The sequence below is a fragment of the Python bivittatus genome, unplaced genomic scaffold (assembly GCF_059951505.1).
Source record: "Python bivittatus isolate LINGU-HERP-01145 unplaced genomic scaffold, Pbiv_v1 ctg000480_np1212, whole genome shotgun sequence".
NCBI classification, from domain to species: Eukaryota; Metazoa; Chordata; class Lepidosauria; order Squamata; family Pythonidae; genus Python; species Python bivittatus.
In genome coordinates, this window is record NW_028277075.1 from 69,816,552 (window position 1) to 69,835,059 (window position 18,508).

Here is an 18,508-nt window from a genome sequence, read left to right on the forward strand (position 1 = left end):
GAACTCTAGCATTGGAAAAGAGATTAAAAATGGAGTGGGGAAAACTGCCTCATACTAAGCCAACATCAGGAGATTGCTGTTTCTGAATGGTTGCAATGGCTCCAAATGGTACTGCCATCTGCCAGGGCTGTCCACAGGGTTTGGCCCAGAAAGCCAAGAGGGTGGCCATGACAGCGTAATCAGATCTCCAACTGTCTTATATGTGAATTGTGTGTGCAACGCAAATAAAAAATCTTGGATCGCACTATTGTGACCTCCACCTTGATTTTTTTTACCATACCCTGTGGACACCCCTGCATTCTGTCCAGTGTAGGAGTAGTGCTGTGAAAATGTTTGGTATTATACAGGAATTTATTTGCTATGGTATCCTTGGCTGTTAGAGTTCTACAGTATTAGCCATAGTAGTATAATTGGAGTCTCCTTGCTCGGAGTTGGTAGTATACTGATTGCAAGATAAAGCAAACAGGAATGTTTTTCTCTAGCACTGCCTGCTTGTAAGCATCCTCAGAGCAAGAGACTGATCGGTGTGGAAACAAGATCAACCTTTGCTTTGCTACTAGTAGGAAAATGTTCACATTTTTGCAGCCCCACATTCAGTGAGGTTTGTAAAATTCTGCTCCTATCACTGGAAATTATTTATTACTGTTTATCACTGTTATTATGTATTTATTATTAGATTTTGATCCTGCCTTTATTTTTAGTCAACTCAAGGCAGTATATGTAGTGCTCCTGCCTCCTATTTTCCCCACAACAACAACCCTGTGAGGTGGGATGGGCTGAGAGAGAGTGACTGGCCCAAAGTCACCCAGCCAGCTTTCATGCCTAAGGTGGGACTAGAACTCAGAGTCTCCTGGTTTCTAGCCCAGCACCTTCGCCACTACACCAAACTGGTTCTCCAAGAAGCTCTTGCCCCAGCTGAAAAGAAACCAACTCTACCTCTTACCTTCCAGAAAAGCAAGCGAGTACCAGACAGGTAAGTGGGACAGTCATGTGAGAGATGGGTACAGGTGACTTTGCTACCTCAGCCATCATCCCACCGTATTTCAGGGCTTCTGGCAAGAACTAGCAGCTTAATTAAGCTATGAGCAACCCTAAGCTCACCAATTCCTTCAGACTGAGGAATGGCATCCCATTCTGAAGGAAAAGAAGAGGAATTACTCAACCCTTCCTCCCTCCCTCCCTCCCCATCTATCCTCACAACTGTTTCAAAAGCTGTTTTGAAGAAAAGTCCACTTCAACCATTACATGCTTGCTATTTTATGTTGCTCTTAAAATAGGGAAACCTGTACACACACACACACACACGCTCCAGTGTTCCTGTGCTACAAGTCCTTGAGCCTCCACCATGGCCAAGATGGGAGTTTCAGTTCAGCAGCATCTAAAGGGTCACTCGAAGCACAATTAAGGAAACTAAAACGTAAACATTTTGAACACAGAAAGTGAAGAAAACACCTTTGGAGAAGAGCTGCATCTTTTTCCAGAGATGTAGTGATAAAAAAGAGACCAACAAATGCCTGCATGCTATCTCTGATGACCTAAGCAGGAGCGTGCAAGAATTGAAAGAGGACCTTACTGACAGACAATCCTGACAAAGTGATGCCCGTCTGTCACAAAGAATCAGAAGTGACTGAGTGACTGAACAACAGTAACAACAATGGACCACAAGCTCTCCTTTGCAAAACCACTCTGTTACTGAACCAAGAAAGATCAGCCAGCAACCGGGATGTTCCCATTGCAGAGAAACTTGGAAATTCCTCAGCACAGGCTGAGACCCTCAACAGCAGCCTTTCCCAACATGACACCCTTCAGGCGTGTTGAGACTGCTGCTCCTGGGATTCTCCACTAGCATGTCCAGATGTCTTATGAACCCCATTGTATCTGGAGGGCACTAGGTTGGGGAGGACTGGTCTTTAGCATCCTAGCCATATCTAATAATTCATGGGTTTTGCACAAAACACTGCGTCATAATATAGCTTGTCTGGTTGTAGGAGCCCAGCTACAGAAATGTAGGAGCCCAGCTAAGAATGGTTAAGCAAACTATTGTACACTTAGTGTGGGAACACATAGCTTGGTGAGAGCTAAGTGAGTATGTTCAGTGTGGTATTTCAGAACAGTAATTACAGAAGGACTTGACCAAATTTGAATCATGGCAGTTTCCCTCTGATGGTTTCCTTCCTTGGATGCACTTTCATCAGGACTGGGGCTTATGAAGGAGTTAACCCACAACTGACCCCTACAGTGCTGTTTTTTAACAAAATACCCCTGAAAAGAAATCACATGTTTAACATAATGACAATGTTTTAAGTATCCTCCTAAGCCATGGTTTGTTAAACCAAAGACAATAGGCTGGCTTCATGCTAAAGTGAACCTTGGTTTATAAACCAGAATGGGTGGCCTCTTGCCACATACTAGGACAAAAGGACATTTTGGCTCAGACTGAAATACAGATTCACACCATGACATGTAGCTCTTACCAGATACCACCATCTAGGTCCCTGTACACCGATATTAATAACTGAACTACAGTGTTATGTTCAGTTAACTCATTAGACCCAAATGCCTGGTTAATGAGCCTACAGTTCATGCATGCATTGTGATCTTGTCCCATTCTGCAGTGCATTACCCTACAATCAGGTCTTGAGATTTAGGATGTTATCTGAATTCAAAGTAGCTAGCTACTGTTTAGGAATGGTTCAACCAGACTTTGTACCCAAGGCTTATCATAGATTACAGCAGTGCTTCTCAACCTGGGCAACTTTAAGATGTGTGGACTTCAACTCCCAGAATTCCCCAGCCAGCTATGCTGGCTAGGGAATTCTGGGAGTTGAAGTCCACACATCTTAAAGTTGTCCAGGTTGAGAAGCACTGGATTAGAGAGTCTGGTTACCACAAATTCAGAAGGGCCATTTTCTGTCTGGATGACACATAAACTTCAAACTTTGATTAAAGTGCAACTTTCAGTTAGTATGATAATGGACCATGCACACTCACTTATTAAGCTTTTGGGCTTTTAGTGAGTGACCCCAAAGAAGCCCATCACTTTAAAAGTACAGTACACTATTTCTTACCATTATGGTAGTCAAAGTAGTTCTGGGGTAAGGAAAAACAGCCTACTAAAACCTCATGCCAAATACGTGAAGTCAGAAAATTTTCCAGTTCTTCTATAACCTGAGGGCTCCAACTCACTCTTTATTTGTAGGAGTTCCAGTTTGGGGAAAGCTGCTCGTACACTTCAATTAACAATAGTTGGGGTCCCTTGGTTCAACTCAGAGTTGATACAATTAATGTGAGTTGGGAAGTCCCTTGTTCAGGGTCACCTCAATCATAAACTCACATTATCTGCCGACGATCATGGTAAACTAACCTCAGCACTTGGATGGGAGACCACTAGGAAATATCAGGACTGTGGCTAGACTCGGAAATCAGTAAAACACCCCAGATGAAGATGAGGCCAAATAACTTCTATACTCCTACCAAGAAAAATCACAAATTCCTCTAGTATGAGAGAGGAGGAGGAGGAGGAGGCAGCTGTGTACCTTCTATAAGATCTCCCTTCCTGCAAGCTACTGACAGCTGGGCCAAGATAGCTCTAAAGCTAAATGTACTGTAGAGTTATCGAGTGCAAGACCCACAGGATCAAATCCCTGTTAAAGGGCTGAATGTAGAACATCTCGTATGGAGAATGTCTATGCCTGAAGATTTCCAGTAAGGACAGAGTTGGTTGTGCAGTGCTTCCTCTAGTCAGTACCTAATATAACATCATTTACCAAGGAAACTGAACATGTTTATGAAGCTACTAGAAATCCAGCTTGACTCAAAGGAGATGCCATCTAATTGCAGTGTTGTGCATTGTAGCCTGGTTTATAAACCAGACATAAACCATTTTTTCCCTAACCAAGTGACTGGGTTCACACAACTATTCTCAGCCAAAGCGTGTGTGTGTGTGCGTGTGTGCATGCGTGTGCACACACGCATTTGGCATAACGGATGAACCCAGCAAATGATACTATCTGACTTGTGCTTTATCTATGTTAATATTAATTCTGAATGCTTGATTTCTAACTAGGCTTCTGTTCAAAATCCTAAGCTGGCAAATACACTGAAATATCAAGTGAAGAAACTGAGACTATTTTCTGTTTTGCAAAAGCTGTCTCCTTTCCATTTGCATATCAAACCATCCAGAACGACAGTGGTGACAGCAGCAACCATTGCTGTGACTGTTGCTTGCTGCTCCCGGGCTCCTGCCGGTGAGCTATTTGCTCACTTAATGAACACGGTTGCCCTATCACAGGCTCACACATCCAGGCAGCCTCATTTACACAGGCTGCGATTTATTTCTGAATACTTAAATTAAGGACGTGCACAGCACACAGGCCAAATTAGCATACCTCATTTCTGCTATTTCTAGCAGATGCTTTCTCCCTGAACCAGCTGCAAAGAGGGCAGAGTGATAGAATCAGTAGCGGAAAGACTTATCTGCATATTTTTCATCCTCAGGGCAGTTCAAATCTCATATTCACCACCTCTCCTGCAGCATAGCAATAAGATGTATCTCTTTGCTATTCCCCAGCCCCCCATTGTTATTTCTTGATTTATTAAATATTGACTGACAACTTTACTCCTACCCTCTTACGTACAATAAAAACATTGAGGGTGCCAGGGCTAGCCATGAGAACTTCTGCTACCTCCTTTCTCATGTGCAAAAGCCAGCCAGAGGGCAGCTGAGTAACTTAGTGGGGGGGTGAGTAGCACCCATTCTGGGACACTTCAGTGCCCTGACCCATTCATCTACCCTTCCCCACCTAAGGCGTCTACCTCACCCTGCCAATGGGAGGACAAGCACTGTGGGACATTGGCCTTTTCATACTACTACTTGAAGCACGCCAAAGCCATTGATCCCAACTAGCTTATGTCTCCTGAATTGTGAATGAAAAATACAATGCAAGCTAGATTATTAACATTTTTTGTTGAAGGGAGGGAGGGAGAATGGGAGGAAACCAGGAAGCTGTGTGGTTCCCTGAGGGAGAAAAAAATAATGAGAGAATCCATAGATGTGCCAAAGTTTATTAGGTCCAAGCAAAGTTAGGGCTACCAGATCTGGGTTGCAAAAATCTGGAGAACCACTAGATGGCGTCAAAGAGTTGGAGTTTTCTCTGTCTCTTTGCTGCCATTTGGTGATCCTAACCAAAATTCTACAAAATAGTGTGCAAACTTTTAAGATCTCCAGAAGGCTTCATCAGGCCAAGTGGTTCAAAGGGAATGTGTGATGGAGTGTTCTGCTGAGATCAAATCATTTGCTCACTGTTTTGCAGATGAAGTCTCCCTCAAACTGAGCTCAGCACCAGGGAACTTTGTGGACACACCTGTGTAGGTTCTTGGTAGAAGAAACCTTATAGAGGAACCCCACAAACACCCCTCTTACCTTGACCTCTCTTACTTGGTTAGGCAATTCCAACCCACCTGGAAAGAGCAAATTGGAGATGGAATTCAGAACTTGGGTGTTGCACCAGAGGCATCATTGACACTGGGACAAGGACACGCTATGGCAGTTCTTAGACAAGGGAGCCTGGATGCAGAATTGCAAACTGAAATAGCAACGTACCAACTGGAATACAATGAGATCTACTTTAAATTGGTTCAGTTTCTTAACCAGCTTACAGTTAAGCCCTTTTGTAAGGCTTTTATTCTGCTGTGGTTTGATATCTGCCCTCAGCTATCCTGGAGGGCAAGTTTTAGAAACCCGCCTATTCAAAAAGAACTTGTCCCTGTCAGTCTGTGAATATCAAATCACTGGCCCCTGTACTCCTCTACTCTGATGTAACTTCTAGAGAGAGATGGATAGTGAGCTCTTAACATTCTTCCTTAGGCCATTCCCCAATGACCAGATGAATTTTATGTAAATCTCCTTCTGGCAAACAAAGACATGAAGATAACACAAGCCGTTGCTAAGTTTGCCTTTGTAGCCTACAGAATTAATGCTTTACTAATTGCAAATTAATTTTGGATTGATGTAGAGCAGAGTATTTATTGTATCACATCTTATTGTTTTTATTTGGATATCCTTGGTGGGTCTGTGACCTGTAATAAAATATTCTATTGTGAGAACCAACCTCAAACCCAGATTCTTGAAGGAAGAAGGCAGAAAAAGCAGAAAAGGATTACTCTAGGGGAAGAAAGAGAAAGGGGGAGAAAAAGAAACAAGAGGTTGTAAAAGCAATAAAAAAAGTCTGAGTCGTACAAGACACAGGAAATCATTAACAAAGATAGATAATTAGAGAGAAGTGAGATCAGGAGGAGTGAAGTGAATAATTTAGTGTTTGCCAAGAGAGAAAGTCTGTTAAATGCAGAGAAATCTCAAGGTTAAAAACTGAAAGCTAACTAAAAGGAATTAAGTTCAAAAATGATAGAAAAGAACAAATGTAAAGACATGATGCTTAATATTGACCCAAATAAGAAATAGCAGTATTTAGCAAGTGAACATCTTGACTATTTTGTATATATATTTATACAACATAGACTTCTTGTGGTAAAAGCCTAGTCTCTCTGCCTGGTTGCCATCACCCCTTTTAAAAATAGAACCTAAACAGAGGCCATCTATGTACAGTATTTGGCATGTTATTGTTGCAGTTTCGTTTTGCCCAGTTGCATTTGGAATCCATTTGGAAATGGAATTCATAAGCAGGACATTTCACACTGTAATCAGATAATAGTTTCATATGACCAATTGGCTGATTATCATCAATGACAGAGAATGTTAGTCAGTAAGGAACAAATGTGGAGTTCCTTAGTTGGATTCCAATGACTGGAGCTTAAATATCTGACTAATAAAGGGTTAAGCTCAATTTAGCATTTCAGCCAGCATGTTGGCTGGGAACTCGGAGCTGTAGGCCCAACCCAAAATTAGGAAAAGGCTTGTTTTAACATTTATTATTTATTTTAAGAAATGAAGCAGTTGTCCTGGTAAAAATGGAAGAATATGAATCTGGTAGAGGAGAATACATGTAGCTTAAGGTTGAACTGAGCTACATATATTTCTTGATGCTCTCTGAGTTCTTGGTGCTCTCTGAGCTTGTTTGCTTGCAGATGTTTCATTACCCAACTAGGTAACATCATCAGTGCACAGTGCCTGGAAACAAACAAACAGGCTCAGAGAGCCCCAAGAACTCCACAGGAAGAACATGAATGCTTAATATATGAACTTTATGAATGGGAGATGTTCTTCAAAACTCAGTCCATAGATGAGAATAAGCTATCTACTCATAACTGCCAAGCATAACAAGCTCTACTTCCATCTGGTGACTATTACCCATTCACAACTCCATCTTTAGAAGAGACACATGGAATCTTCATAGGATTGGGGCAACAGTTCATTATTATTAGGTTGACCAAGCTGTTGCCTTCTATGACATGAGTCCAATCCCACCCCATTCTTTCAGTAATGTAGGCCAAAGAGTTTTTTTTTTTCATTACCCACATCATTATTATGCAAAGTGGTCAACATGATTGATATGCAACTGCAGTGAAACTACATAACTGACCATTTAGGTATTATAAGTATCACTTCTCCTATCTCTCCATTTATTAGATGCAAGATGGTATCTTTAGATAGATCATAATATTTGCTTGCTGACTGATTATTAAATTGATCTATGGATGGCATGGACCTAAGCCCCGATACTTAAAAAAGGGAAATAAATATCCTCTGTTTCTGATCATGTGACACTTGCTAGAAGAATTGGTGTGCTGGGGTGTAGCAGCCTAGAGACTGAGGTACAAATCAGAAAGTCCCCAATTAATAATTCGTATCTGCCGTGATCTCATGACATGGCATTCGGAGTCTCATTTTCAGCCTATATCCCCTTGAAATATAGAAAGCATAATTCCTGACTTGTTTTATTTACAGGGTTTTTGTAAAGACTATAAGAAATCATATGTGTGATGTATTTGGAAGTGCTGCACCAGTGCTAGGTGCCATTTTTAAAAAGCATTACTATTTTGTTTTTTGGTTTAAAGTTTGGAAAAGACCTTTTGGAATTTTTTTCTGACCTCTAGTTAATTAATGTTGAAATCGTTCCTCCAGCAATTGGTGATTACTTGACTAGGAGATAGATCTGGTCCCATGAGAGTTAGGAGAATAATGAGAAACAGAGATCTGAATTTGGACAAGGGAATAAACAGTGTCTCGCTAAGGAGAGTTCTGCTCCACAACAGCCAAAAGCTGAGCTGCCTGGCCTGGGGCAACAGGTTCTGATACAGGCAGGAAGCAGCAGCCTCTGCTTCTTGACAGCATTCCTGTTGGAGCTTGTATGACAAATTAGGCTTTCAGGGCCAAAAGGTATTAGCTGGTGCAGCTGTATAAGCAGTAGGTCTACTATTATGAATTGCAGAAAAATTGTGTTGCTTTATTGTAACAAACCTAAGTGTGGTTTAATCACCGCTATGCTCTATTTGCATTGGAATGACTAGAAACAGGCTTTTAAAAGCAGCTTGTAAGTGAAATTTGTATTAATAAAAAAACAGCCATGACAAAGCAGCTGTTGCTTAACAATGAATGAGGCTGGCTTGAAAAATTAACTCAGTAGAACAATTAGCATCTTTGGCTTGCCAAGACAAAACTGTGAAGGGCTAGAATGAATTCCACACTAGGTTCTTGGAATAAAGCACCATCAAGATACATGAACTCTGTTTATGGGCCAGGAGTTCTGGAGTTTTCATCTGAAGTTTTCATCAAATCACCTGCTGCATTTAGGGATGTGAAATCGGTTCACTCTAGTAATTCTGTCCTCTTGCTCATCAGAGAATAGAAGCTATTAACTATATTTCTTGCCACAAAACACGTTTTCTTTAATCCAGACAAGACATAAAGACATTCAAGTCTTCCCTCTCCTGCTGAGTTGAAGTGCTATCCATCCATACTGGCTTGAAATTTGCTGTATCCATTCCCTCTCTTTATCTTGCCTCTACTGATTCTGCTCCCCATCACGTGGATCCTTCCAACCCAGGTAATGGATGATAAAGCCATACAGATTTTGCACATCTTTACAGATGGATGGAATTGGAATGGGTGTGGGGATCATCTTTCAACACCAACACAGCTAAGGACAACATAAGTCTGTCTCATGTATGGGCTGGGGATATAAGTATGCCATCACAATAAAGTAAAAAACAGTGCTGCCAAGGCATATTTATGCTGTGGTTCAGCATAAGTGGTGTCATGGCTTTTACATTTGGAAAGCTTGATATAAGCCTTTCCTAAGCTGGAGACTTCCAGTAGGGCTGTATATCAGTTGCCATCAGCAACGTTGGCTGGAGGTTGTGAAAATCTCAGTCCAGCACATTTGGAGGACACCAGGTTGCCAAATAAATAAATACATTGCTCAGGTGGGAGATCCAAGCACACACTTCAATGACCTGTGTGCAAAAGTAGCAGTCGAAACTGCAAAGGACAAAAAGACTGCTGACATATGTTCATTCCCCAGGCCCACATCACATTGCACTGTACAATCAAAAGGTAGCAGAATGCTTACCACCTAAACATCCTCTTGTCCAACACCTTTTCCAAGGAAAATGTATTTTTTCCCATGCAGTGAAAATGATGGTAAACATAGATTTGTGGATATGTTGAAGAGACAGATTTCTTTATTACAGACGACCCACAAACCTTTAGCCTACATTACACAATGGTACGGACTTAATGAAAAGTTACGTGCTAGTATTAGAACAAAGCCAACATTCTTTGTAGAGCTATTTAAAAATAAGCTCCCTTGAATGTTTCATAGAATGAGACTGCAATACAACCAACCTGCATATGCAGGTATGCTCAGCACTGATTGTTGAAAAAAATGTTGCTTTGTCAAGTCAAACCAGAAACCATTCTCTTCTCCCACCCTTAGAAGTTTTTTCTACAAGATTCTGCGGAATTCTGAGGAAAGAGAGACTAACATGGCCTGTGCATCCACAACCTTCTTGCATGCAGCTTACATACCGATGTATTTCCTCCCTTTGGAAAAGGATCGCCTGAAAAAAGCAGCCAAAGCCAATGGGATGTGATTTGATAGGCTTTATTTGGAAGAAGGTAATTCAATTTGTTTAAAATTGGGGCTTTAAAATATATATATATATTTTTTTTTTTTGAATATGTTGCTAATAGCACAAAGCCACAGGCCTCCATTCCCAAACAGGCAAAGTAGTCATGAGTCTGGATTTATGGTTCTGCCTGCTTGCAGCATAAATTCAGTCCGGCGGGAAGGCCTGCGTACCTTCCCTTGGTCGCTTGTCTATGGCTTATCTCTGTTCCGGATCAGCAGGTGAACACCACTTGTCATAACACTCTTACATTTTCTCACACAGCACTGGCATGCATAAGAAAATGGTGTAACCTTGCTTTTAAAAGGCATCTTTGGTTTGTGAGTATTAAAACAACTTCAACACGCACAATGTCCTGATCTGCTGTGGGGATCGTCACAAACACAGCAATCATCCTTAACTTTCACAGAGGCACTGAGCTTTATAAATATGAGCATGCTAGTGTGGGATAGCCACGCCCAAGGACCCCTGTGTGAACTGTGCAAATTCCTGTTCTCTTATCCCCAGAAATCAGCATTCTTCATGATCAGGCCCATCGTCTTTAAAGAAGCAAACAGGCTGCCATGAGTCAAATGAAAAACAGAGTGGGGAAGACGGGGTCTAAAAAGGGGCATGAAAATAACAGGACAGAAGACAAAAGTAAAGAAAAAGCTTTTCAACATGTTACTACCAACTGAGAAGCTATAGTATGTCAGGTGCAATCATCTTCTAAGGGAGGACGTCCATGCTCCTAAATAGTAGTGGGTGAAAAGATTCCCAGGAACATCTACAGCCTGAAAAGAAGTAACGTAAGGGATAAAGAAAGGGAGAAACGTAGTTGCTTCTTAGAGAAGATGCGTAAATGAAGGTGGCAGCCCCCTGCCTGAAACTTATTCCTCATCCAGGTGCCTGGGAGACTGCCTCTGCCGGCGTTGCAGTTCCTCCACTTGGCGCTCCAAGCTGTGCACTTTAGCTTCCAGCCGTGCACCAGAGCGATTGGACCCACTCAGCCAACCCAGCAAGACATAGAGCGTTAGCAAGGCCAAGAGAAGCCCAACCTGTACCGAACGGTCGGGCACGGTAAACACAATAAATGCAAAGCAGCTTCCAAAGAGAACAAACTTGAGGCCCCACATGATGCGGCTCAAAATCGCGAGCAACAGACTCAACAGCAGCGAGAGCACCCAGTAGCTTATCAGGGCAGCCAGGCTCCAGAGCAGCAGTGTCTGCACTTTGTCAGGGCTCAGCTTCAGAAACTGAGTTAATTCATCTCCTGAAACACAAAAAAAGAAAAAGCAATACATTCAGTCCAGTGTAGCACTACACCAGCCTTTCCCACATGGCACCCCCAGGTGAATTAAGACAGGTTTCAGCCAGGACGGTCTACATCTATGGTAGATTAGGAGGAAGTGTTATCAAATGCAGGAAAGAAACACACCTGCTAGCTGCCTACTTTGTTTCAAAGAAGAACTACGCTCGCTTACTTAAGTGTAAGCATTACAGCTCAAACAAGCTCCTCCTTTCTTGCCTCATGGTATGGCTTAATTCCAGTATGCACAAAGAAGCTGGTGAGCGCTTTGCCACAATTTACAGGAGCAAATCTTTGTTTGCCTATTAAGCTTTGGGTTGATTCTGAAGATTTTGGCTCATTGTGAACAAGAAGGGTGGGGCATCTATTTGCTCCCCTCTCAGCACTAACACTTAAACACCCAAGAAAATTTCAATCCATGGTATGATTAACCTCATGTCTGAACAAGTCTTAGATTTATAGGGTTAGGGTTCTACCACATATATGGGTGGCATACAGTAAAAATAATTATACAATATACTTTTAAACACTGGAAGATAAACAACCACTAAAAGGCAATCAAACATACAGGACCCACCTCTCACTCTAATCAAAAGCCATGTTTTCAGAGCTCTTCTGAACATGGCCAGGGTGGGAGCCAGATAAATCTTGGGGGGAGCAGTGCTGGAACAGAGAAAGTACACTTCCTAGGTCTCATCAGATGACAGTGCTTAATAGATGGAATCTTCAGCATGCCAACTCTGTCCAATCATACAGGCTGGGCAGAGGTCACCAAAGACAGATGGTCTTTAGATAACTAGACCCTATGCCTTGGAGGGTTTATAGGTAATCACCAGCATCTTGAATTGTATCCTGAAGCCTACTGGCAGCCAGTGCAGCTCAAGGAGGAAAGGCGTTACACAGGCTTGATAAGGTATTCCCATAATTGCCTGTGCTACCGCATTCTGAACCAGCTGCAACTTCCAAATAGTTTCCAAGAGCATCCCCATGTAGATTACATTGCAGTAGTTTGTATGTGAGGTAACCAAATTGTGAGTGACTGTCTGAAGGGACTCCTGGTCCAGGTAAGGACACAATTGGCACACAAGATGGATTTGTGCAAAGGCCTTCTTAGCCACAGTTTCTACTTGCTCCTTGGGCAGGAGCTGTGAGTCCAAGAAGTCCAACTTGCACACCAGTCCCAAAAGAAAATGTGTAATCCCATTCAGATTAAAGATGAAACATTCCCAGCCCTGGGCATTCCAAAAGGCCACAGTAACGCAATCTTGTCAGGGTTGAGTTTAAGCCTACAGTAGCAGTATTGTTCTGTGTTTTACAGCACATATTTGCATTGGAGATAAGATTAAGCTATTGTTAAGATTAGAGTTCCGGATCATAAAAGACTATAGTTAAAGTTAATGGTACAGTAAGTATTACAAAATACCAGTTCATGGCTAGAATTTCCATCTGAGTTTAGAGATCAAGATTTTCCTTGTTTTTGCATGTCTGTTTCCATCTTTAATCTCTTCACAGATTGTTGTAATACTGTTTTTTGTATCTTCTCTCTGAAATGCTTTGTTAAATTTGTTCTGAGATACAGTATTGTCTTTGTTGGCTTTGCCTACTTGTCTCTTCTTGTCAATTTCCACTGTTTTGACATTCAGTTTGGTTTCTTCAGTTTTTTGGTCTTTGGCAGCTTCTTTTCACATTTACCCCTAACAACTTACTTGATTTCATTCCATAGCTTCTCTGGTTCCCTATCAATGAGGTCCAGGACTTCAAAGAGATTCCTGATGTTCTCCTTGAAATTGACGAGTTTATGTTCAAGAACACGTCATAGAAACCAGTGTTCTTCCACTTTAGCTTGACTTGAAACTTGCACACGAGCAGTTCACAATCTGTTTCAGTCAGTCCCTGGCCACGTCTTTGCTGTTATAACTGAACTCTTTCACCTTCTTGTCCCAAAAATATAATCAATTTGATTTCTGTGTGCTGTTCCTTAGTAACATGTTGAATGGCATCCAACCTGAGGAGCCCATCTTCCGACACTATATTATCAATCACTTTATATTGTCTATCCATGTGATTTTCTTGTTAAAATACAGGAGTGATTTATTATTGCCTTCTCCTGTATATTGTAATATGAAATGATGCCTTTGTTGTTGTCACTAAAGTTTCCATAAGCCTCCAGCAACATCCCAATATAGGCGTCTGCTTATTTTTCTTTGGATTTAGAGGCTGCCCAACTGCCAGCTGTCAGTTCAGGACAACCCCCAGATTGTGCAGCAGTCTGGAATGCAAAAGTGCAACCCCATCCAAGGGCAAGGCGACTTGGTCTTGTCAGGATTGAGAGTGAATCTGTTCCTCCCCATCCAGTCCCAGCCTCCAGGCACTTGTTCAGGACACTGATATTGTCCCCTGGACAGCCTGGGCACCTGGCATGACGTTCATGCCTTGGGTGACCCTCCTGGGAGAATATACTCCCGGTATACAGTATAGTCCCAGTGTTTTTCACTCATCCCTCCAAGAAACTTCCTCCCACCACCACAAAGGGGCAGCGTAGCAGTACTTGATGAGGAATACTAAGATTACTGCTAACCATAAAAATACTAACACTAAACCTGGCCTTTATACTAACACTGACTCTAAATGTAACCGTAAACCTCTATTACCCCAAATCCTAAGTTCACCATATGTAAATATACCCTGCAAACTGGGCCTCTGAAAAAGCTCATCTGTAATCTAAATCTAACACTACATCAAAACAGTGCTCTCAGACACTGGCACTAATTTTAACCAAAACCCTTAATGAACTCAAACTCTAACTTGTCCTACATCCAATACAAGTATATTATAAACCTAACCCCATGACAAAATCTCAACTATAACATATATCTAAGGTCTGCTAATACATGAAAATAGGAAGGTTTGTTCTTAACTTCAGACTCTGGCTTATTATGGAGCAACTAAACACGGACCCTAATTCTGATGTAATGCTAAACAAATCATGGATGAAAATTCCTGGGTGTGCTTTGTTATTCCTGAGGAGACGAAGAGCCAAGGAACATCAAATTATGAACAATCATGCTCATTTGTAATAATCCAAAACTCGGGATGTACAAATGTCAGTAAAGTTACCTTTAATTTCATCGATCTGGGTGGAAGTATTGCTTGTGCAATAGACATATCCATATTTAAACATATTCTTAGATACATACATATCTTTGCACTCTCTTAAAAATGCAGTTTGGGAAATAGTCATAAGACTGTACCCTGTGCACCCTGTACTTGGAAGCTGAATCCACTGAACCCAGTAGACCTTTCATATGGGAAAACACCCCATCCCCAAGACTCGGGACAAAGTGCATTTATGCTGAAGGCAAAAAGACACCAATGTAACACTCTGAACCATATAACTGGTCAGCAATATAATGTATCTACCAAAAGAAAAGAATTGATGATGTCAGCAGGGAAGACTGTAGGAAGAGGGAAAAAAAGGCTTTCCTTCTCCCAGCCTAGTAGAAACACAAAAAAAATTGGCAGTTGGAGAGAGGTATGGGATTTAGCAGTGGTGTGGCTGGGCCACCCCAAAAACGGCTTCGGATCTGGGTATACTTAGTAGCAGACTTAAGTGGCTCAACTTTGGTTTATCTCAAATAAGTATCCAGAATCAAACAGCTGGACAGAAGGCTATCAGGAAGATGAATAGTATCTCAAAAGAAGCTCATGAAGAATGACTTCCACCTTGTCGCCAAAAAAACCACATGGGTGGGCCTGATCACCAGGAGTTCAGCTTTACCTCTTTGAAGTGACTAATGAGATAACCTCCTGAATTAATATGAACAACAATATTCATGCTATATTGCTAGTCCAAGATTCAAAAAATAAACTAGGAACCAAACCAGGCTGGCCGTGCTGCAACCAAGCAGGTCTTTTCTTGAGTTCATTACATGTTTATTCAGACTCCTACATGCTGATTCCCACTCAATAGTGATCCAGTTTAGGTAAACATTTAATATCACAATCCTTCCTTTGCTTATTTGGAAGACAATCCCACAAAATTTGAAAGGGTAACTAAGTGAGAATAGGGCTGTGTCCTCTGATACTGTTGCACTGCAGTATGCTTAGCCTCTTCTGTTTACCTGCACCTTTTTTTCCACTATGCCAATAACCTGGTCACTTACCAGCCATTCCAAAGGATGTGAGAAACTGCTCTGCAATTCGAGCCACAACAAGGAAGGCTGAAGAGATTCCAGAGGAAACTAGCCAAAGCAGGGAAGAGATATTCTGCAAGGAGACCAGACACACACAGAATTCTTTCCCTTATTATCAAATATTCTTATCAGCTCTTAAAATACAAGTCAATTTACCATAAAGGATATGGTTTTTCACCTGGGCTACATAGCAGATGGTATGACTGCAGCTCCCTCCAGTGCTGAAACCAGTGGGGACTAAATTGAGTAATGATAATAAGGTGCAGATTTAACTGATGACTAGAACTATAAACCAAATGGAAAACATAAAAGCACTTGCACTTCAAATTGTAAGAGTTAGGAATGATATGTTAAACTAAGAGCTTGCCTGGCTGATATAGTAGCATATTTGAAGATACAGTGACTAAAATTTTCAGTCACTGGACAATGAAATAGAAGTAGTCTGAATTCCTATGGAAACTTTACCAGGATGAGGCTTCTATCCAGGGTAGCATACTTAGAACAAGCATGAACCACCTTCACACGCTTATTTGCACGGCAATACCTTCACCTCCAGTCTCATCTGCCTGCCATGTTTACACAGCATGATTGAATATTCTCCTATCTCTGGATAATTCCCTGGAAAAACTATATCACTGTATGTCTTCCCAAATTGTGTCACTCAATTCATAGATGCCTTTGTTACTTATTTTCCACACATACATACATAAACATAAGGATAGCACTTCTGCCATACCTCATTCAGCATCAGAAAGTTCTCTTTACCAATCAAATTCTCCAGTGTTTTCCTTACAGTGCGAGTCACTTCAGATAAAAAGTCAGGTTCCATACGCTTCTTTTGCCAAGATGAACTTTGGTGGTGTTGGGCACTGGTTACACACATGTGTGTGAGAGAGAGCAATACAATGATGCCCAAGGATGAGGTGAGCATTATCTTGGGGCAATTCCATAAGGTAAGTTTCCTTCCGGTCATCTTTCTGGTTCTTGTCTTCACACCCAGCCTTTCTGCAAGTATAATTCAAAAGAGCACATTCCTTAAGGTAAGATATATTTCTCTTCATGAGAAGAACCTGTCACCCTTTGGATGTTGAACAACAACTTCTAGTTTCATTATCGCTGGCCATGCTAGCTGGGGCTGCTAAAAATCAGCCATGCCTAAAGAATATGGAATCCCTTTCAGGTGCTTATCTCAAATTAAATGCAGTCTTAACCAAGAAATTGCAAGCAATACAAATTATTGTAAGTAATTACTTAATTTATACCCTGCTTTTTTCCTCAAATATATACATAAGGTAATAATGCTTAAAATGAAAAGATCCAGATCTTCATACCCAGACAGTCTTGTAACAGAAGAGGCTTTGGATAGTCAGATCCTACACTGCTTAGGGGTTAAAAGTTAATGCCAACACTTTTAACTGTCTCCAGTAAGCAATCAGCCACTAGCCACAATCATTCAGTATACATATCATAACACTAGGCAGCAACCAAGCTGCAACTTTTTACACTAATTGGAACTTCCAGACACTTTTCAAGATTAGTTCCAGAGAGTGTTTACAATAGCCAATATGGTATAACTAAGGCGTGGATAATGTAAGCTACTACTTCTTGCTTAGAAGATGAAATTGCAGAACTGGTGATAAATGCAAACGCTGATCGTATTGTCGTTTTCTACTGCTCCACAATTACAGCATGTCTCCCCCCCAACCCCCCCCCCCCACACAGATGCTTGATAGAAAATTAAAAATGGAAAGGATGTGAACGTTTGGTTGTGGTATTCACAATAAATGCCAAGGTCCAGCATGTGCTCAGAAACACCCCACTCTACAACCAATGTCCCCCTACCAAAATCATTGTTTTGCTTCAAGCCTCAGTAGCCAGACCTTCCAGATTCTCCCGGAAATCTCCCAGATCTCCCAAGTCTGAAGTTTGCTTCCAAAAAGCCAAACCTACTGTAGGCAAACTACCTAGAGCATGTTTATTTTAAAAATACCACTCCAAAGCAAGGAGGCAGTTACACGCCAAGTTCATTTTCTTGAGACTCTTGGTGGCTCTGCCACACAGCTTGTCCCCAGGAATGTAAGAAGAAGCATAATCTCAGGATCCGTGTGTATAATCCACGCCATTTCCACCGCCATCCTATTTCCAACCGGTTGAACAAGAACCGAATCTCTCTTTCTAAGTCCATCTCTCGGCTTAACCACTATCTGCGGGATAGCCACAAAATTCTCCGCAACTGCCTTCTCGGGGAGCGCGGGGCAGAAGGTGGTTACCACTATCACGCCAGGTTGTCTGAAAGCGTACAGCTGCTTCCCCGTCCTAAAACTTCAGGTAAGTTGCGTTAATGGAAGATCTCGCGCCGGAGGGAAATGGCAGGCGACCCGCAATTTTGGAACTGGACAACGACCCGGAGAAAAGTTGGGTGGATACTTACTTTGTCCCGAGCTTGAAGAAAAGGAGTGGAACAGCAGCTCCGACTGTAGGCACAGTTTTTTTTTTTTTACCTCCCTCGGGGGAAATTCAAATACAGCTCCAGCCCCCAAGGCCAGCTACCTTCTGGGAAATGCAGTCCAAGGAGTGTAGGAAGGCTCTTTAAACCCTAACCAGGAGCATGCTCAGAATTTTACTCCTTCAATTGTTTATTTTGGAAGATACAAATATAACATAGGCAATCACTCTTAAGCTTACCTGCGGGAACTCTCCTCCTACGGAATGCCTTTCCTTCAGAAATAAGACCTGCGCCTCCCCTCTTGATACAGAAAGCTTGTGAAAACTTGCCGGCTGGGTGGGTAGCGGGTTCCACGGGTGACCGGAGATCAATAGGTTGTGATTATTGTATCTGGTATACGATGGTTCCTTTCATTACTGTATGAGTATAGTATTTTATTGTGATGACTATATGTTTATAGTCCATGATATAGGAATGATTGAAGTGGCATAAAGC

At 41.7% G+C, this 18,508-nt stretch overlaps 1 protein-coding gene across 1 annotated transcript; it reads right to left on the bottom strand.

The window, feature by feature from the left end:
* Window positions 1–10,120: 10,120 nt before the first annotated feature.
* On the bottom strand, window positions 10,121–18,142 carry TMEM109 (transmembrane protein 109). The gene is made up of 4 exons (XM_007431407.3): window positions 17,999–18,142; window positions 16,304–16,572; window positions 15,538–15,640; window positions 10,121–11,338 (listed from the first exon to the last, which is right to left on the bottom strand). The coding sequence occupies exons 2-4, from the start codon at window positions 16,538–16,540 to the stop codon at window positions 10,956–10,958; spliced, it is 723 nt and encodes a 240-aa protein (XP_007431469.2). The 5' UTR covers window positions 16,541–16,572; window positions 17,999–18,142; the 3' UTR covers window positions 10,121–10,955.
* Between the last annotated feature and the right edge of the window lie 366 nt (window positions 18,143–18,508).